General features: G+C 34.4%; 1 protein-coding gene and 2 non-coding genes across 3 annotated transcripts; 1 reads left to right on the top strand and 2 right to left on the bottom strand.

The window, feature by feature from the left end:
* LOC106153985 (serine/threonine-protein kinase 33) lies at positions 1-20,824 on the bottom strand. The gene is made up of 12 exons (XM_013528149.2): positions 20,612-20,824; positions 8,925-9,133; positions 8,488-8,592; positions 5,858-5,996; positions 5,488-5,570; positions 5,186-5,273; positions 4,486-4,561; positions 3,913-4,025; positions 3,661-3,746; positions 3,047-3,238; positions 2,678-2,731; positions 1-2,508 (listed from the first exon to the last, which is right to left on the bottom strand). The coding sequence occupies exons 2-12, from the start codon at positions 9,114-9,116 to the stop codon at positions 2,293-2,295; spliced, it is 1,344 nt and encodes a 447-aa protein (XP_013383603.1). The 5' UTR covers positions 9,117-9,133; positions 20,612-20,824; the 3' UTR covers positions 1-2,292.
* Trnag-ucc (transfer RNA glycine (anticodon UCC)) lies at positions 6,114-6,185 on the bottom strand. The gene has a single exon. It is a non-coding gene; the product is annotated as a tRNA-Gly (tRNA).
* On the top strand, positions 6,593-6,676 carry Trnal-cag (transfer RNA leucine (anticodon CAG)). Its single transcript has one exon. It is a non-coding gene; the product is annotated as a tRNA-Leu (tRNA).
* Positions 20,825-22,243: the final 1,419 nt, after the last annotated feature.

The following is a 22,243-nucleotide window of genomic DNA, read 5'->3' as shown; positions in this document are numbered from 1 at the left end:
TTGCTTATTAATTTTGTTTATTTACCTTTTTTGGCATCATGCACAAGTAAATTTTGAACAGGATGCATGTTGAATGTGAAGTAATAATTATGGTGAAATGCAGATGTTATACAAGGTGTGATATCAAATGAACCTAAAATACTGACTTTGTACACACATCTTCTCTGCCCCAGGAAGCGAGCAGCCAGCCAAACTAAAAAAGAACTACAGTCTGTACTTATTGGACAAATGCTCTTTTCAACTGTCAGATAAAATGTCCTCTAACAACTAGGTACAAATCTTTCTAGTGGACACAAGTGCAAACATTAACTAGTCTACTCACATCACATGCACTAAGTGAGCTTAAAAACCATTTCATTCTGAGAGTGAAAACTCTGGATAGAGGATGATGAATGAATTTGTTTTGAAAGCCCACAAAATTTGAACCAACAAGATAACTATGTAAGTTGTAAATGTTTACCCATATGTTAGAGAGCCACCATCTATTATATCACAGTAAGCAGGCTGCCCTCCTTAAAAATAGAGATCTACATCACAACCGATCAACAATGGTGTATTCTGCTTGCTCACTTCTTGTATTTTGGCATGCATTATCTGTTTGCTCCATTTGTTCCAAAAGTCACTGATATAACCCTATTCAAAATGCAGTTTCATGAATACTAGATAACAGTCCAAAGTTATATTTTTCAATTTTTACAGACAAGGGAAAGTTGTACAGTTGTAAAGCAATATGTATAAAATGTTACATAAGTGAAAGAAGCTAGCTTGAACATTTCACTTTGTTAAAAAAACATTAAGAATATCATAATATTTTGTTATAAATTTCAGCAACACTGAAGCATTGAGGCTGCATTATTTTTTTTTTAGCTGACAGGGGACATGACCTGTTCAAGTCCCTTTACCTTAATCATGGTTTCTGCTCTCCTACAATGATACAGAATGGTTTTCTCTAAATGACTTTCAGATACTAAGTAAAAGAGCAGTGCAATAGGGATAACACAATTATATATTGACTAGTGCAACAAAAGTTTCCAATGGACGGAAAGTTTAATGGACGAAGATTTTCACAGTTTAAATCCTGTGAATCTGTATTCATTTCCTATACAAATACATCTCTCTACCTAGAAGTCAAAATATATATCTGGGATAACTATCTGCTTAAGACAGAACTTGCCATAAGTGTAAGATAGATGAGAATCATTTAAGCACTAGATTTTATACTTTCACACTTTGGTCTTCTTTGGTCAAAATGCCATTAATATACGGTCTCTTTTTAATGAAAGCAAAAACAAGAAAAGTAATGATGTTGTTTGATCAAACCAATTTCAGTTACATGAACCATAAATGTGCAGCTTTGTACAAGTTCATTAAGTGATCTTTTGTCATGTTCTTTTACATTCTGCCATTCAACAAAGACTGATATGCAGGGTATCTTCTGTAGATATTTTCACTAAATTAATGAATGATATCAACTTTTAACAACAACTCCCTTGTGAGGTCACTAAAATAACAAAAGCAATAATCTTTGTCATGGAAGCCAACATAATATCACAAAAATAATAATTACACAAGATATGTTTCACTACTAGGTCTACTCATGGAATGTCTCTTGCTGTTAAAATTTCATTTCATGAAATTTTTCTCATACTCCATGGATTGAGCAAAATAATGATGGCGTGAGTCACAACAGCACTTTTATTGTATATATATATATACTAGACTTTCAAGCAGCATTTTAGCTGCAATGCATCTCCTTGCCTGTACACATATTTTGTAGACATTTGACATAAGTCTCAGATATCTCTCCAAGCTTGTGCAACCTTCACAATTACCTGCATCAAAGTCATTACTTAACCTGAAAGTTAATATTCAAACTTCACAGATATCTTTTGACCAATCTTTTACTGTGCAGGTATCTTGAATATAACCCAGTCAATTCCCAAGCTTGTTAATGGTATTCAAACAGAACTTCTTGTTCTCCTCTAACCTTAAAATCAATGCAAATATGTGCAAAATAGACTTAAAGGCACAACACCAAGCCTAAACCCAGTAAAGATATCTTCGAACCAGTCTGCAGTATATATATATATATATATATATATATATATATATATATATATATATATATATATAGCAGACCACTTGTATTCAGCATCCACAGACAAGGCAGACTATCATATGTCATATTTAGTTAAGAACTCAAATTTGAAGCAACGCCACAATTTGAATGAACTCTTCATCTGTAGTACCCTTGTGCTAAATGTTTACCCCATGTTACAGTCATGCCAACTGCTATTTCTTCTTTGTCGGTTGTGCTGAAGGCTGTGATTTGGGTTTAGTCAATGGTGTTGCAGTTGTCCTGGCAGAGTGGGTTTGTTGGGTCCGAGGTGAAGGCGTGGTCAGTTTTGACCCAGTGATTGGAGACCTGCTTTTACCAGCAGGAACATTGTTATTGATTGTCTTTTGTGTTTGTCTTGCAGGACTGCTGCTACTACCTCCGCTTGAACTCTGGAGAGCCATTATAATAACAAAAGTAAATAACAATAGGATAGCTGAAATTTCTCTTTACCACAAAAATAATAATAATAATAATAATAATAATACTGATGAGAGAAATAAATATATGCTATTCAAATGTTTTTCTGTTATAAAGAATTACAGACATAATGCTACACACCTGTGATTTACTTTTTAAAGCTGTTTTCTTAGTTCCTCCACTCCCATTGGGGCTCTGAAATAACAACAAACTCAATGTTACTACATTATATCAAAAGCCATCCATATAGCATAATAATGGCATTTAATATTTCAAACTGTCCATTAAGAAGTAAAATTATTTTAAATGATTGTACATTCATGTATTTATATTTATATTCAATGATTTCCATGTCAGAAGTCTATATTTATGTGATAATTTTCTCCTATTATAAGAAAAGTTATTAGCAATTATAAGAAATGTTTTTTTTTTTTGATAGTTTTATAATTTGCTTTATCAACTTTTTCCCAGTTATTCTATTATCTTAGATATTAAAATGTGTCTTTTTACCCGTTTAGTATATTCCCCTACACTACTGCCACTAGAGACCCGTTCTTCAGTCTCTGAGGTAGAAGCAGTTTTCTGGTCTCCATTTATTGCACTATCATCCTCCCCTTGTTCCTCGGATTCCAGTTTTAACTCATCTTTCCACTGCTTCATCATTTCTAATACATTGGCAGGTTGGCAAGTGCGCTCCTCACCCTAAAAATTAAAACAGTTGTTCATAATTTGGTCTGGGATATTAGCCAATAATATGAGACAACTGGAATTGCCTCAGACTAGTTTTAATACAGGAGTTGAGATATTATAAACCTAACCTGATGAGCTGAAATTTTAGTGGTTGTTTTAAATTATTTTTTCATTATCTATAGATTGGTAGATAGATGCTTTCTTAATCATAACTGTGGTACCATTCTGACATTCTGTCATGAAATGCAACAACAATACTCTTGCAGTGACCATGTGATTAATTGTTGTGGGTGACAGTGTAAAACTAGAAGTGGCACTGTGCTAGATGTGACAGTATGATACAAGCCACAGTGGGTTGACTCAGGACAGTGGTGTTTTGGTTGTACTAAATGTGACAGTGTAACAATGAGGTAGACACAACAAGGGCCACTTACTGTTATCCAAGGATGTGCCAGCACTTCACTAGCTGTAGTTCTATGGGCAGGATCCACCTTCAGCATGCCACTGATCACATGTTTGGCTAGAAATAATCAAAATAATAAATTTATGCGCTTTGGACTTTATTAGGGAATTCTAGGACAGATTACTTAACATTCTATTTTGTATACTATTTAAATACAAAAAACATCATGTTTTTGTTTGTTTTTTATTCTAATTCTCACTCTTTATCTCATTTGCAAACTCACCATCCTCACTGATTTCTTCCCACACTGGCTCAGAAAAATCAATTTCTCCTTTTTTAATCATTTCATACAACTTCTCCTCCTCTCGTGCTCGAAATGGTGGATTACCACATAATCTGTAGATGGAAAGAAGATGTGAGTTAATCAAATATATTTTAATACATTTGTATTTTTACACCATGATTTTAATAATATCCAAGCAGTTTAGAAACATTTTAAAATGGTTCAACTAAGGAAAAAAGAGAAAATGTATAAGTAATGTTTCATTTATTCTTTTTTATCTACTAGTATTCATTCATTGTTGTTCAAAACCCTGTATAAAATATGATAGCCATGAAAATTATTGTGCCCCAAAATTATGAGGACAGATAAAAGTAAAGCAGAGCTTAGGCTGTATTTCACCAAAGGTGAGCCCTCCTGCGGTGTATTATATGATATCTGTCTTACTGAGGAGGTGGGTGTCCATCAATTTTGATCAATTCCAAGAAGGCAGTAAATCCCTCCCATGCACCATTATTTATGTGGTAGATATTTTTAGCATCAAATTTTCTTACTTATCAAATTCTGAATACTTACAGTGTATACATGATTATTCCCATTGCCCACACATCACACTGTTGACTGTAGGTTTTGTTGTCTATGATCTCTGGGGCTGAATGAAAAAAATTACATTCAACTTAATCAAATGGTTTGTTCAAAACTTCTTCTCATTAAAAAATTAACATTATCTTCAAGAAACAAAATATGTTCAAGTAATGCAAATGTTTTTAAAAACAGTCCAAATCTGTGCCTGTTCATTTAATTTCTGGAACTTACATTTTGAACAATATTAAAACTTAAAGGCATCAGTGGTCTCAAGGAATAAATTTATTATGTCCTAGGAAATTTCTGAATGAGTGGGTTGTTTTTGTCATTTATTATTGAAAGATATGTATGAAGCAAGCACGGATTTTCAGTAATGCATATAGACCACTTTTATTACATGTAGTTTCTTATACATTAAAAAAAGTTGACATGCCAAATCATAAACCAAATTAATCTCTTCTTCAGCCAAAAAATAGCCTTAAAACTGCACCTTCTTCAAATTTTTGCTGGTAAATTGGCCTGTTTATCTGTCCTGGCAATTAATAAAGGTCCACTAAATGACAGTACTGTCCACGCAATTGCATTATTCAAGGTATATCTAAAGCACTAAAAAAGCAAAAAGTGTCCATTTAAATATAATTTTTGGGAAATATGAAACAATATCCTTTGAAACTTCATCTTTAAAACTTACACATATAAATTGGAGTTCCACAAAAATCTTGCATCATATTTTCATGGCCAACTCCTCCTTTACATACTGAAAGACCAAAATCTGTCACCTGTAATAAAAATGAAGTGTTGTTAAACAACTATGTTTTACATTAATTTTCTGTATATTTTTGTCATCCAATATTGTAGATACAGAGCTTCAATTTTGAGGCAAAACGTTAATAAGCATCTAGTATTCTGACTCATTTCCTTGAAATATCATTTAACCAAAGAAAAAATATAACTACTGAATATAATATTCTGCATATGTAACAACACATGTACCTTTATATGCAGTTTATCTTCTGGATTTTCTGGATTGTGACTTAGAAGGATATTTTCCAACTTCAAATCCCTATGTACAATGTCTGTAAAGAAATTATTATTTATATGTTATATGGAATTAGCACAAAAATAAAAATGATAATTATAATAATATGATTTTCCTAGGATATAGAGTGATATAATTCCATCAATTCATTTCTGTAACTGTACATAGATCAACATGACAGCGTACAAAATAACATAATAATAATACAGTATGTGAATGGGCAAATATACCTTTATAGAAGAATAAGAATATCAATGTACAATAATGGAAGACAATTTTGAGATAAAATATCACTTTAGCTCTAAAATATTTACAGACACTAACCATTTTTATGTAAGTATTGAATTGCACTTGCTAAATTTCTCATGATTGTTTTGGTCTCAGCTTCAGTAAACTTCCCTTTCTCCTTCAACACATCTGCCAACTCTCCCTGGTCACATAGTTCCAACACTAAGTACATTCTCTGAAAAGTACACCAGATTTAAATCGTGTTTATACTGTTGTTATAAAATGTATTTATGTAAAAGTACGATAACAGAAAAAAAATAACTTATAATTGAAATTAAAATTTCAAAAAGTGTGCGAGGACCGGGAGTCGAACCCGGATCGACTGCTTGGAAGGCAACCATGCTAACCGTTACACCATCCACGCTTGACGGACATTTGCACAAATTTTGCCAGTCCCTATATTACATTATTGATCAATTTCGTTTTTCCCACGTATTTTCTATTATAATTATTTACAGTAGTGACAATAATTGCATTTACTATTATATACCATGCTTTACTGTTTAATTTATGCAAATGATAACATGTAATACAGACCACGCGTACATGCCTAAATAACCTTGACCTTGTTCTAAATAAATAGCAGCGAGACTACCAAAGAGATCAATAAGTCGGGGTATTTGTAACTACAGTGAGTAAAACACCACCAAAATGCTTATAAAACGCGTAAAACATCAAATTTTTAATAAATGAGTATGTTCTTTTTATCACAAAGAATTTCTTTGGTACAAAATGTACCAATCCCAACTTTACCCTCTGTCTCTTTCACAAGTCAGGATGGCCGAGCGGTCTAAGGCGCTGCGTTCAGGTCGCAGTCCACTTCTGTGGGCGTGGGTTCGAATCCCACTCCTGACAACTTAGTTTTTCTTTTTCGTTTATTTTTTTCTATTTAATTTTCTTACCTTATGTCCCTACATTTTTAACGCATGTTTTGACTTCTCTTTCTGAGGAGATTAGATTAGATTAGATTAGATTAGCGTTGATTTCCGATTCAGGTTCCTACTGGATCCTCTTTATCGGACTCTTCCTCCAAAACTAACTTGTGACTTCCGATGATGTTGATTTCGGATCTATAATTGTCATATTTGAGTTCCTGGTCATCCCACCACTTGTCTTATCTGTTCTTAAAAGAGTTGAGGCTTTTTGCCCTGACAACTTGATCGGGTAGGCTATTCCATATTTGTGTTGTACGCACAGTGAAGCTGTATTTTCTCAAGTCTAATTTGGCTCTTTGAGGGAATAGCTTGAAACAATTTCTTCTATTACCAGACTTATGTGAATGACTGGACCATAATTTAATATAATCTCTAGTTGATTTATCATATATCCCAGTGGCTAGTTTATACATCTCATAGAGATGAAATATAAAATTTGGTTTAGACCTTCACACTGTTAGACTATATCAAATCACTACTTTTCTTAAAACAGCATTTGGCACCATATACATTGAACAAAAATAAAAAGCCCCACACATAAATTTTATCAGCATTATGAACAGCAAAACCTTTTCTGAACTTAGCCCAGGGAGGCATACAATTTGTTAAAATACATAACTAAACACTTTTTCATTTAGTTCAGAAAAGAAATATGTTTTTTATATTTGGCATCAATGAAACAAATTACTAGTATATTAGATTTTTACTATTTTTTCAGTATAAAAATATAAGACTGAAAAATGGATTTATTTTCCTATTCATTAATGAAACAAAGTACATGCAGCACTGACAAACTGAAAGAGCACCTTGAGTTAAAAGCTAACAAGTGGTTCAACCCCTCAGACTCTTAACTTTCTCTGTGCATAATAACTTGTCTAATCCTCAGTACAGTGACTACTTCATATCTGAATGTCCTGGTCTCTATCACAGGTGTGTACATGTAGCAGAACCTTTCATAACTCTGTTGATTTATTCATAGCTGTTCTTGTGCAGCAGTGTTGATGCAAATGGTCCAGCTCTGCTGTGTTTCACTGTGATTTCTCAACCAGCTAATTCTCGCTTTCATGTCCCCATTGTTCTGTTTCAATCTACTGCATTAAAGCAGAGCATTATTTGTGATAATGGCTACTTACAACAAAATCAACACACTGACGGGTCCAGTGTGTATACTCTTGCCCTATTCAGAGTGTTTTTTGCCCCATTCAAACTTCTGGCCTGCTAAACAGTCGCCCTGGGTATATATCTAATAGTAATTGTAATGTGAACTACAGCCTACCCTGAGGGGAGGTACATGATACTGGTTATATGGGCTTTGTACCAACAGCAAAGTCTGCTGTTTGTGAAACATTTTGGAGTGTTTGTGGTCAGTACTTCAGAAGGGGGTGGTGGTCATTTGATAGACACGTACACTGGTCAAAGTATGTTAGTATTAAGACAAACTTTCACTACTTTGAGCAAGTGTATGAGAAGGGAATTTTAAAAACTTAACATTAATGAAAGATTATATGATTTTGCCATCATATACAGTACTAAAGGACTGAGTAACAGGGGGAGGGCATTTTTTTCTTTCAACAACTGTCATTTTTAGCACTAATCAAATGAGAAAATTAAATATATAAGACAAATTTACCACAGTACATACCTTCTTAGTGATGGTTGACACCACACATGAAAAGTTTTAATAATCTTGTTTCAACATAACAACTGTGTAAATAGCAGTAATGCACTTACTTTTGCAGTTTCCAGAACTTCTTCCAAATGAATAATGTGTTCATGTTGCACCTTTTTCAGTATGGCTACTTCTCTTTCTAGAAGTTGTATTGCAGAGCTGCCAGCCTGAAAAAATAATGTTTTATAAAAGAAAAAAGTCTAAAATTATTTTTTTGTTGTTTTAAGCATATATTTCAAAAACTTCAAATGTATTACAAGCCCACAGGCCTGCTGAAATCTAGATACCTAGTACTGCAGACCCAACTTTATCTTTAAAAATAATAGTAATATTTTGTCAGTGCATAATAATTCTAAACAATTTCTCAATTCACATTCATACTTTATCCCCAATTGTATGTATTTCTTCTGTAATAAGTGGTACTAAATCTTATGGAAGTGTATTCATTTACAATGAAAACATATTTTTCAAAAACAAGGGAGTTTATCCTTTAATTTACCTTTTCTTTATTTACAGCTTTGATTGCCCAGGTGACCCCAGTTGCTCTGTTCTTTGCCTCTTTGACGACCCCAAAGCTGCCTTGGCCAAGTTTTTTTGATAGTTCATACGTTTTCTCTATAACGGAGTCATCCTCCAGTCTGGTGTGGGGAACCTGTCGTCCAGCGCTGCCCTGTCGCTGCTTGCTACTCATGCTGCTTCACACACAAACTGCAAGTAATAAAACACAGCCATGAAAGAGGGGGGTTGGTATAATACTATGTTCTGTATCAGTATTTCAGGCTGTTATCTTATTGTGTTACTTGTGTCACATGTAAATGTTCTGGATGATATTAGTGAAGTTTATGTGAAAACTTGTTTGTTATAGATAACATTTAGTTTGGGATCCAACCTCAAAAGCTGTCACTAATTGAGTTTTTTTTTTTTTCAAGAAATTTTTATTTATTTGTTGATCCTTTTTCCTTTTTTTTTTTTTTTTTTTAACATATCATTCTTAGACCTACAACTCATATTTATTTCTTGTCATTTTTCTTAAAATATTCTTCTTTTTCTTACTTTTACTTTTGAGACAATGAAATCAATAAACATATAAACTTATATACTCAGTTGACTGAATAAAGATTATAATAATTTTATCAATATTATCATTAATATCCTTATCAATCATTTCCAACTACTATAACTGCTTCAAAAAATCAATCATCTTTAAATCTCTCACTATGATGGACAGTTGACAGTGATTAAATTTCCTGAATGAGAGTTTTACAGAATCGGAAATAATATTCATTGATAAATGTCAGGCAGTTTGACTCCCTCTTTGCCAAAGTTTTTTTAAAAAACAATCAAGTTTGAATAAACAATTTCAAGGAGCTTTTAACTGAATAAATTCAGTAAATGATGTACACAGATTCCAAGTAAACTAAGTAATCCAAGCACATTTGTACCTATAGGCAGAGATCTTAGCATGCGGACTGTCCTCCCTGCTGGCTGGAATGTTAAGCAGGGGGCAGTGGCGTGTAGCACCAGTAGAACTGACATTACTATGATGTTATGTGCACAAGCATGCAGAACACACACACTAAATACTTCAGCAAAAAGTAAAGTCAATTAATTACATGTTTTATATTGGCTGACACAGCCTCAGATAACAACAGAAGTCAGCCTTTTGATTAGTCAAAAGATTTTTTAATAGCCCAGGGGTGGATAGATCCACCATATAAACTACTCGACTCCCTGATGTATAACTAAGTCTTGGCTAATATTGACAAGGGATGAGAAGGTTCGTTATAAAAGGTGTGTGTTGTCAATGAATTGTACAACTTTACAAACATTATTTTAAGTCCATTGATTGTAGTACGGATGCACTGGGTCTATATCTTTGACTTCTTGGTGTTTGTACATCAATGAATTTGACAAACTCTTTCCAAAATGGTTTAATTATCTACACTGTGCCAATACATTATGGACTATGTAATGCCTTGATTTTATTTTCTCTCTCTCTCTCTCTCTCTCTCTCTCTCTCTCTCTCTCTCTCCACTACATTACTCGTCAATCTTGCACCCCTATGTCAGCCATTTAACTGTTATAATCAAAGCTCAAAGCCACAGTATTGATATTAACTGATATTAACTCCAGACCTTTTTTTTTCACCAGTCTCTCCCACTTTGGTATATTTACACAGGGAAAACATTTACCACCTCACCTGACCACACTCTTTGATAAGAACACTTCAGTCTCACCACAGTTCCAAATGCCTATCTCCACAGCTCTTACAAAAACAGGTATTGACAGACACCTTAATACAACAACTCAATTATTGTTCAGGATTTTTATAAAACTATTTATAAGATAAGAGATGGCATCCAGTGAAGCTGGTGAGTGAATCACAATACTTACTTTGATATAGCATAACATGTGTTAGGCAGATTTACGTTTACAGTTAGATTCTCTTGTTTATTTTGCTCAGTCAGTAAGATTAGCTGGTTTTTTTTTTCACAGCAAACTAATTCATTTTTCTTCATCAGAATATTTCACATTTGCAAAATGCTTTTTTGTTAAACAAATGACTTAAAGTGTACAAATATCTAAGTGTATTTCCCACATTATACTTTTTTTTTTCATTTTAATTTTAATCTAAATTGAATTTAATGCTATCTGCACACATAAATAGTAAATATCAAGGTTAGTTGTCACAAAACAAAGCTTAGTAAGCTAAATTACCCCCAGACAGCAATAAACAAAATTTTACCCCAAGTGTTTTGTACTAAAGAAAATGTAGGTGGGGGCTTTCTTAGAAAAGAAGTCTTTATATTTATGGATTTACTCAACTGATGCAAAAGTAATAAATGTAGTTTAAACATAGTTTGATGTGAAACTGAGTTGACATTTCATAATTGGGTTGTTTTACATGTATTCAGCGTTTTATGTGTATGTTAGTGAAATGGAGGCACTGGTATCTAAAAAATTTGGTCCCATTTTTGCTAAATGTGATAAATAATTAACATGGGCTATATAAAATTACTTTGTATCATTTTTGTCAGTTGATTACCATTGGCAAAATGCTGAAAAGTATTTAGTATTTGACTAAAAACTAAGTAAAAATTCAGATGCTATTCTCATAAATCAAATTTATGTCAGCTGTTGTTTTAAAAATTGACATTTTTTTAAACATTTATTTATTTTGCCATCTATATATTGTATTATATATAATTTGTTTGTGTGTGTACACATGTGTTTATGTAAGTGTGTTAACTGCCATTGGTGCCAGGTACGATGAGCTGACCGTTACAGAAAGCTATGTTGATTTTTTAATTATCTCCGCAAATGCAAATATGTCAAGTTCTCCAGTTTTTATGGACAGCCCTCCAGGTGGAGTGGTCAGCAATGACATTTTACTATTTGTGCTGACACATGGACACACTTAAAGCTTATCACCACTGATATTGATATATGTTCAAGAAGATCAAATATTGACCCAGTCCTCAGCTCACACACTACCAGCTGAAGCAAATCAGATGGATATTCTACAGCAAACAAGACTCCATTGGAAGTCTAATAATCAATGCACTAGGTATGAACTGATTCCCATTCCATTTGACTTGTCCAGTTCATTTCTTATGCTGGGATTGCTTTCTGCTATTCACGTAATGGCTGACAATGTCACCACAAAGGTTGCCGGAGTGAGCGCTGTAAGTGCCAGTGTTCTTTGCGCACACATATACTACCATGCCTGTAACACATCAAAGCAGGTAAATTCAAGCACCATGTTTGCTTTAATACAAGCAAAGAAAAGTCCACTTTCAAGACTCAAATCTACCATGAAATTGCACATGCCTCTAAACAGTGCAGCTCTTTTACCAGTTTGTTTACTCTCTATTGTGGTTTTGTTGACCATTTAGAATTCACTTCAAATTCATGTTTTTCAAAGAGATGCAAGTAAAAAGGTCTCAATAGACAAAAGGGACTCAATGTACACGGGGTGAGCTTGTACAAGACACAAACATAGACACTGCATTACATCAGCTATTAACATCAACCAGGAGAGATTTTTTAAATAAAGAAGATAGTGTTGTTTGCTGATCACTTCACTCCTTGGGCACAACACAGCACAGTGGAGTCAACTCTCAAAACACAATCTCCCAATTCTCTCTCTTTCACTGGAACCTGACTTCCCTGACCTTTTACTCTGGGTGGAAAAGCCTGCAGGGCTGTAGTCAGAGCTGGTCAAGTTGTATATCTCACATTACTTCACTCAACTGCAAACTGAGCTTACTGTAAAGCTTCAGTCAACCTTGGAATAATGACATATCCAATCATGGGCATAACATGTCAATCTAGCAACAAGAGCAAATGACGAAATACATTAAGTCAGTGAGTTTAGATCGAGAGTCAACCACTCCCTTATAAATAACTAACTGAAGGGTGGGGGAATAGACAAGTCACTGGAACCAGAAGTTTACGATTTGACATGTCCCTCATAAAACACAGCATTCAAAAAACCTAATCCGTTACCTCCCGCACAATTTTCTCCACTGTTTACTTATGCATAAAACTATCCAGTTACAACAAGCTACAGAGTCTGACTTTACAATTCAACTTCATAAATAAATAAAAACCCATCATAATGAGAATTCTAATCTTTATTTACATTCGAAAAGAGTTTTGAATATGAAAAAGACTCCACCAACCCCAGCAGTCTTTTCTACATGCAATGTTAATCAATAATGTTTTGGAGTGCTTAGAGCAAGGCTAAGTGGCTCAACAAATACACTGGTGGAGTCAGATCAAATGGGATTTTGTCTGACAAAAATCAAATACAGTGATTGGATCATGTTCTGTCTACTAAACTGAAACCCACCTGAAGAAATAAGACACAAATAAAACTCATGAAGGGGAAATTTGAACATGAGTAAACTCACTTGCGGGTCTTTTAAGTGTTTTGGTTCTCTTAACTGGTCTCTAATCTCTTAATTTGTATTTGTCATCTGGGTGGTTTCAGATCAATGTCAACTATGAAGGATACTGATATTTGGGACTAAAGATTTGCCAAAGGTCACGAGTACTTACACAATTTAAGTCTACTACAAAACTGTACCTTTTCAAATATCTTAGGCAGTAATTTAAGTAAATATAAATGAACGTTTCTTTGGAAATAATAAAATACCCAAAGAGCCTAATTTCATTTCAATGGACTTCATTTTTTCTCGAAGCTATGATATTTTTGAAGAAAGTGACAATAGTTTTCTCCACCACCAAGAAGTTATTATAACAAAAACCATCACAAAAGCAGAAAAAAAAAATTGTTAATTACCCCCCTCAATAAAACTTTTAACATATGAGATAATACTTTATTTTATCAGGTATATATGTTTTTATATACATATATATTCAGTCAATGAGCCTATCAGAGATAATATTATAAGTTCCTCCATAATCCCAATATATATATATATATATATATAGATAAGTTATATTTTGATGTTGACTTATCTGTGCACTGTTCATATAAAAAGATCATACTTCTACTTCTTCCATTAAAAAAAAAGGCTTTAGCTATCTTGAGAGTTTTCAGCCTTATCAGTCTTGTCCAAAATCTGTCACTCTGATATTATTATTAATTTATTCATACTATCTTAAAACAAGTGCAAAGCAAGCATTTTCTAAAAAGAAAGTAATTTTCTAAAAAAACAAAAAAAAAAAAGTTTGGACCTTTTAACCTCCTTAGTTCACCCAAAATGGCATGGGTAATACCGTATAAAGTCAAATTCTTAATTCTTGATTCTTAATGGACCCTTAACCTACAGTGCCCCTTTTTTATGAACACCCCTATCTCACCATGTGCCACCACCCACCCCCCAGAACCCCCCCCACCCCCACCCCGCCTTCAGGCTAGATATCATACTGTTTTATAGTATAGTCTGACAATTTTCAGCTAGCACCTTACCAGCCCTCTGTATATATATATATATATATATATATATATGCATCACTTACCTCCCATGTGCACACTTAACCTCCTCACACATGGACACACATGAGATCTCCAATTAACTCCTTAATAAAGCAAATTTCATGAGAAAAAATAACATTCCTATGGTTTTGTCTGTACATTTAAACAAGGCATGAAAAGCTTCTTCTTAAAAAAGAAAGTTATGTTTATTTCGCACATAGATTCTATTTTTTCACTTCCGTGAGACCTGAAAATAGCCAAGCAAAAGTTTGCCTTAGGTATGACAAAGATAACATAACTCCCCCCATTAATTGCCACTCTGACACAGGCCAGACAAAGAAACTAAACCATTAGGGAAGAGCAAACAGTTTAAGGTGTAGGGAAGGAAAACATTTTTCCATGTGTGTTTTACTTATCACTAGGTACTCTGTGTACTGAGGGGTAATGTATCCTTGTTCTGTTGCCTCACCTTTTAATGAGCACAAAAAGCTAAGATTGTGTGTGTTTCTCTGACAAACCATGTCCCTTACTATGAAATGTTTAAAATCAAGCTGACATGACCCCAAAGAGGCTATACACACTTAGTGTAGATAAGACCATGGGAGATGGATAGTATACATATAGCAACATAATGTTACATGTTCTACACAGATGCCTGGGTGGAAATGGTGACAAGAGGGTTGATGGAGATGTCAAGGATCTTTTATAGAAACCAACTATGTGGAAGACTTACAAGCAACTGAAAGAAAGTTTGAGCAATTTATCTTGGTATTATTAATACCAGTATATACATTCTTGATACCACAAAGAGAAGGTTTTTTCTTTTGGATCAGAATCCATAAAACCTATCCCAATTCATCATTGTCACCTGAATCATGGGATATTTTCACCAGTGATGCAGAAAAACAAGAAGCCTGTTGTGTTGCCAGTTGCAACCTGCACAGACCTCTGCACAATTAGGAACAATACTCAGACAAGGTCAGGCAAGTTACATCAGTTGAGGGTCACTCATGACTATCAGGGTGGAGCCAGTTGTCATGCTGCCCCACGCAAGCTGGTTTTACCATCGTTTCAGGCTAATGGGTGGTCACTGGATCAGAAGGCAACACACAATGTCACACCCACCACAATGTCTCACCTATCACAATATCCAAAACTGAGATCCTCTTCTGCCAGCTCTATACAGGGTAAGTGGCTACAAGCACTGTGCTCACAGCCAGTTAGAGAAATAAATGAAAAGTATATATTTGACAAAGTGAACCCGTTAACATCACTGCATCAAGATCATGACAAACCACTTCCAGGCATCAGTGCTTTAAAAGCGCAACACAAAAGGAAAATAAGACAGAAACATGACAATCTTCTGACAGGAGAAAAACTAAGGAAATCATGGAGGAAACGGCAAACTTCGAATGAGCAAAAACATGATATCTCACTTCAAAACCAAGTTCAATTACAGGGATCCCTTCAGATTTTGCAAACTAAGACAAAAGTGCCATATAAACATGAACTTGTTAATTCTGGAAGGAAAGCAAAACATTATACTTCAAAGACAGGCAGAAAGAAGGCTTCATTGGTTTCTTTTAATAACAGAAACCTGCCACCAAGCTCTGTGTTTGTATTATCACAACCAAGCTACAACATTTCACAAGAACACTGGCAATCTAGTCTAGAAAACCCAGTCTTCATAAGTACTCCTATACATTTACCACAGGCCAAGGGCTCTACTAGTAACATTGATGACAACAGAGCCAAGAGTCAACCAGGTAAAACTCAGGGGATATCCAGAGTGACCAGTGAAGTTCCATTGAAGGAAAATTTACTTATCAAGCAGTACATGGGGAGATACAAGTCTCAATATCCTCTGACTGTCCCTCCTGGAACCCCAGATTCACAGTCACCTGCTAAAGCTCACAACTTCTGATAATTGTATGTGCTTTAAATTCAGCTGCCCCAAAAACCCTAATTTCAAAGTCCCTTAAAATAGGTATAAACCTTTGGTTCAACTTTTTTCTAACAATGGAATATATCTATCCTTATAAACAGTTCAGACCAAAAAACAAGTTCCATTGACCTACGAAACTCAAGGTGAAAGCATCCATCTTTCCATGACAAGAAAAAAATGCTTGCAATAGAGAGTGAAGGTAAAGGAAAACTAGTAAAATTATCCGTTTTCACATTATAATGAATAGAAAAGTATAGAAAAGTACACACCTTACAGTAAAACTTGACAATAATTACTCTCCTAGACTGATTTGACTGAAAACAAACAGCATGGTAGAAATTTATTCAAAAGATACTAATTTGTAAATATTCAAAAACATTCATTACAGAAGCCTGACGTACTTTACATGCCAATTGATGTTTCAAGTGTTACTTCTATGCAAATTTACATTCTTTGTTTCAAAGATTTGAGGATACATAACAAAGCATGTTTTATTGATAAACACAGTTGTACAATGTAGTTAATCAATAGTACATTTTTATAAGTGTTACTTTACAGGAGAAGCTCTCAGTGTAAGTTCTTCCAGTCAGTTGCCTTTTTTAAAAAAAGTTCCTGTTATGCATTAAATGCATTGATTCTGCTGGAATTTATAGCAACAGAAGTAAAAAAATGTTATCTGGAAAATGTGTCTCTTTTGTACATGTATCCCTGACCCTCTATTTCATACAGTTACTGCTACACCTGCCAGTTTGAGGTTACACACTATTAATTCTACATCCATCTATCTCCACCATAATCTGCCCATGTAATTTCATGAATCAAAATCAAATTTAATTCTGCGCTTTTATCGGATTCCACACGTCAGATTTGTCTCCGGTTAATGCTGACTGCATGAACACGGCCTGTCAGCGTTGGACCTAGTCAGGAAATTGAACGTGGTTCCTACCACAACTGCAGACATTTGTGAATGGTTTAATGCACCTAACATGCTTCATGTGCCAAGAAATCACACCACAGGCACTTTTTTTTACAACAAATTGCAGGGTTGTGCATGATGTTATGCTCTGGTCACTGTAACACTTTTTTTAGGTTAAACACAGAATGTTGAAAGACAGAAGAGGTCAAATTTGGTAATTGGAAGTCTATCATACTTTAGCTAGTTTGATTTTCAAACTACACTGTGACACTTCTATTTACTTTTTTTTTTGATTTAGTTAACCCTATTTGAGGCCGTAGATCCCATATACCATCACTAGAAAACGCAGCATTGAAAATGTTATAACATATAAGACACTGATTTTTTTTACCCACTTTATTTATATTTGCCTAAAACTGTGCATAGACATATATTGAGTTGAACCAATTTAAGTGGTTGTCACACTCATAAAGTAAATAAAAAAGTATAGTTGAAGTACTTTCTGATCACCAAAAGGGCAGGTTGTCAACATACATGGCTAGGATTAGTTATTACAATCCACATGTCAACATATCATACCAATAGTACTACACTAACTATTATGTGTTAAGTATGATTGAACTTATTCTGCAATCTCCTTTTGAGGACATTGTCTAGACACCTATTTTAACAAAAACAAGGAGGTTAAGAATCAATAGAAACAGGCAATTCAACAAAACATAGTAATTACACATGATGACCATCATCAATAACTCATTTAACAAGTTCTACGAAAGTAGTATAGATTGGTTCTGCCTCAAGCAGAAACTCCAGCTGTGGGTTCATTGACTTTATGTAGTTGGGTAATAAAAATACATCCCTTTTTAAAAAGCAACATAGAAAGACCCCAATTGAACTAACTGCTGTAGCATAGGAGCCCTATACAGGGTCAGGTGTAGATCAACCTTCACTTTACATCAACAGCGCCACATAATGGAATGGAAGCTTTTGTGCAATTGCTTGGGCCTACCAATATTGTGATCAAACAGTGGTGCTGTAAGCAAGAAGAAAAGAGGGCTGTATTGCATAAACAACCTCCTCCTGCCTACCTGGAAGGGGCAAACAAACTACAACAACAGGCTTTTACGTCAACTGACCCGCTTGACTGAGAACACAGACTTGGAAATATATTAACTCGTTAACAAGATAAACTTGTGCTTCTACATCCACCTCTGAAGCAGGTTTTCTCACTCAATGTTGCATCTTTATCATAACAATTGTAGTACTTACAAAGTGAAGACTACTGTACGGTTGCTCCCCAAAGTGCCAAGTAGTGCCTTTCTGTAATTGGTGTTGGCAACAACATATATTCCTTTATGCAGGCACAAAGATCCTGACTAAAAGTGTCAAATTTAACCATGGCAATAAATGTATCAATTTCTAAACATGAAAAAACACACTTGTTCTTATACAAGAACAATTTTCCTTATCACAAAAGCACCACCATAAGTCTAGATGTTATGGCAAAAGCTGGTAATTTTTCTGTCACCCACCTCTTCACCTACAAATTACATTCTCATTTTGCCATTTTTCTCTCCACCACTTAATGTGGGAACTTAAAACTGACAGTAGCAATGAATGAATGAGAGGTGAGACCACATAAATTGCCTTCTCAAATATAACCATGTTCCATGGCTAGTGAACCAGGATCGCGCTATAAGCTTGGTTTGCAAGAAGCTTAAGTGAATAAACCAGGGTTACAAAGGGATTTCCAGTTTCTATGATACCAGAAGGAATGTTGCCTTCATAACTGTAACAGGACTTTGAACAGGAACTTTATACTGTGTGACACAGGCAGTCACTTAGGGAAGAAATACAAAACCTGTATCCACATGACTTAATGCAATAGCTGGTTTACACATGTGTGTATACAGAGGTATATTTTAAAGGGAGTTAACAGTAAATAATACAACAAGATATAAATGCATTGCAAGTGTGATAATTCTTACCTCATATGTTTTTTCTTTAATCTAAATAAGTAGTGTTTTGAAAAGATAATTAACAGCGGTAGTCTGTTTGTAATCAATGACATTACATCATAAATCAGCAGAATAAAGACATACATGTAACTTAAAAGTATTGATAAACATGTCATTAATGAGGTACCAATATCTTACCTTCCCCTGATACACATTCGTGTGATTTTGCCTCCACTAGGCTTTCTATCAGATAATTGAATATAGATCGTGAACAAGATGAAAGCTTGCTTTCCAATTCTTTTACAACTTAAAAGCTAAAAATTATTCTTGAAAGACAATTGACTATAACACACATGCTAATATTCTGGTTAGATCTAAGCCTAATCAAAGGTACATGCCCTTCATATTTTCATTATTGAGAAATGATTGATGTTATAAACATTTTACAATAATAATCAATGTCTGCTGCCATAATGCAATTGATTTTAGGCAAGGACAGCAAGGAGCAATGGGTTTATCAATTTATGTTGCTTTAAGGTATGGAAAGGTAAAGGGAGGCCCTGACCTTATCCTTAGGGTCTTGTTTTGACTCACTCTCTCCTCTGGGTGATAACCAGGCTTAAACCTGTTGACATGATTCAATTTGTAAACTCCCCTCACCAAAGAAGCATTTACAGAGAAAACCATTGATATTTTACACTTAATCATGCATGCATGTTGTTAAATGCATTTACTGGATCTGTTAAAAATTATATCCAGTTATTTTTATGTCACAAGGCATTTGTTTTAAGATGCTTGATTGCTCTATTTTACTTAATCTAAATGTGTTCAAATATCATTACTTACTGGTAGATTAAGCATTCACGACACCACAATAATTTAGTGGTAAATTAACTACATTTGTATATGGAATAACATCATGCATTGAAAGCTGAATTTAACCTGTAGTTTCAGCACAGATCTTTTGCTTATTTTAATTCTCAGGAGCTGGAATGGGTGCATTTATGCATTTTGCTCAGGGCTACCTGAATGAAAATAATACATTTTCATTTAAACACATGGCATTAAATATCCACATTTTCGGTATTATTTATTTTCTTAATTTTATTAAATCATTGAATTATTTTTTATTTTTAGGTTTTTTTTACACACTACAAATTTCACTTGAAAATTAGGCTCTGCCTCTGCCACTGTACCAGTAAAAGTGCAAATATACCGCTTCTGTTTTAAGCCATTATGCCCAATGTAGTTTTATCTTTAGAATAACTTAATGATGTTATGATGCTAAAATGGGACAGTATTAATTTTGACAGCCCTGCGTCAGACAATAAAGATAAGTATGAACCAGACGTTTAGAGCTTACCCTACTATCTAAACGGGGAGCCAGTTGGCGTGGTTGTTGTCAAGTGAGCCTGCTTACCTTTAAAGTTTGTCAAATCCAGATCAAGAGCATAATTCAGCTAATATTGGGTACATATATGTCAAATGTACATCAGCCGATATGCCTGTCATTGTTTCATAGCTTTTGTAATTCGCATCGTCTGTAAATCCTTGTTGAAGTGAAAAGTTCACAACGAATCTAGCAGGCTAGCTTACTCTACCGCACCACTGCGCAAGGTTGCGGCGCATACATCTCGTTCGAAATTCTCGCGGGATTCCCTGGCGGTAAGTGGCGACATCTGAGAGATCCAGCACGAACTAATAAAAATAACACATGAAAACAGAGCATATGGGACTCGAGGCCTGCTCAGTCTTAGCACATTGAGGATAGCTTCATTTGTCCTTTCTTTTTTTTCTTTTTTGACTCCTCAAATTCAGGTAGCCAAGACGATTTTCTGGGCTTCTTTCTCTTCTTTTTTCAGAACAATACATAAGCACGCTTGAAAAGGGAAATAAAGGTCGATTTATCTAAAATACTTTTTAAATGAAATGATGTTCTAGACTTTTTATGTTACGTTAGAAAGTTGGTAATCAAAAATATTATTGCTTAGAATACAATACGGTCAATTGTAGAAAGATGTAAGTATCGATAAAATTAAATATAGATCTTGTTACTTTTTAACTACCACTATTTGAACAACGCCCAAAAAAACAGATCAATGTAGACATACTGTAAGAATGCAGTTTATTTTTCATTGTCATAATATATCTCGAATCAAAATCTATTAATTGAATTTAGATGTTTTCCAGTGCGTTGCAGTCATCATGTTACATCAGCTTCTGGGGTCTTTTTTCTCAATAAAGACCTTTACAAAAGACCGCTGTGACAGATCTTTTATTCTTTTTTATTTGCGTCGTTTCAGTTAAGGCATCCCTGGTACCAGCACAACAGCTCATATACTTCATTCACAATGGTAACTATGTAAAATGCTATTATGTAGGCATAAAGGAATATGGGCGTTAGCGGCACCAAATGCTCTATGAAACCAAATTTGATCGCACTCTTATATATTTCTAATGCCCGATTTCAACCCCACCTTCATCTTTTATTCAAACTATTGTACCTAAATTTTGCAATTATTTTTTCTTTTTCAGTTTCTGTCGTCTCAAAAATTCATCATAAGCCCCGGGCGTGATCTCATATCTTTGTGGATTTTAAAAAAATATTTATCTATTGCAACTTAAAAATTGTGCATACTTTATGTATGCCATATCTAAGTAATATTAATTATAAAATATTTAAACTGAACTTTGTTGAACGTCGGTAGGCCTACGTCTCCCTCACCACCCCCACCCCCATCGCATCTCTCTTTCTCTCTCTCTCTCTCTCTCTCTCTCTTATCGTATCGTTATCTTTATGCTTGAGAGTTTTTTTTATCAGTCAATGTAAATTGTAACTGCGACATGTATATAACTAACTCTATAACCTACGTCGCTAAACGTCGAATACATTGGAACTAAATTTCCAACTACTGTGGGTTTTTCGATTTCCGATTTAAGACCGAAATAGATTTGTGAAGGAATATCGATGTCCGATATCGGAATGTAGGTCCGAATTGTAAATTCGGATGATATTGAATAATCAGAAGGGGCGACGGCATTCACTGTTGCC

The sequence above is a fragment of the Lingula anatina genome, chromosome 1 (genome assembly GCF_051362555.1).
Source record: "Lingula anatina isolate TDL-2025a chromosome 1, LinAna3.0, whole genome shotgun sequence".
Classification (NCBI taxonomy): Eukaryota; Metazoa; Brachiopoda; class Lingulata; order Lingulida; family Lingulidae; genus Lingula; species Lingula anatina.
The sequence above is the reverse complement of the archived record's forward strand: the minus strand, read 5'-3'. Positions and strand labels throughout refer to the sequence as shown.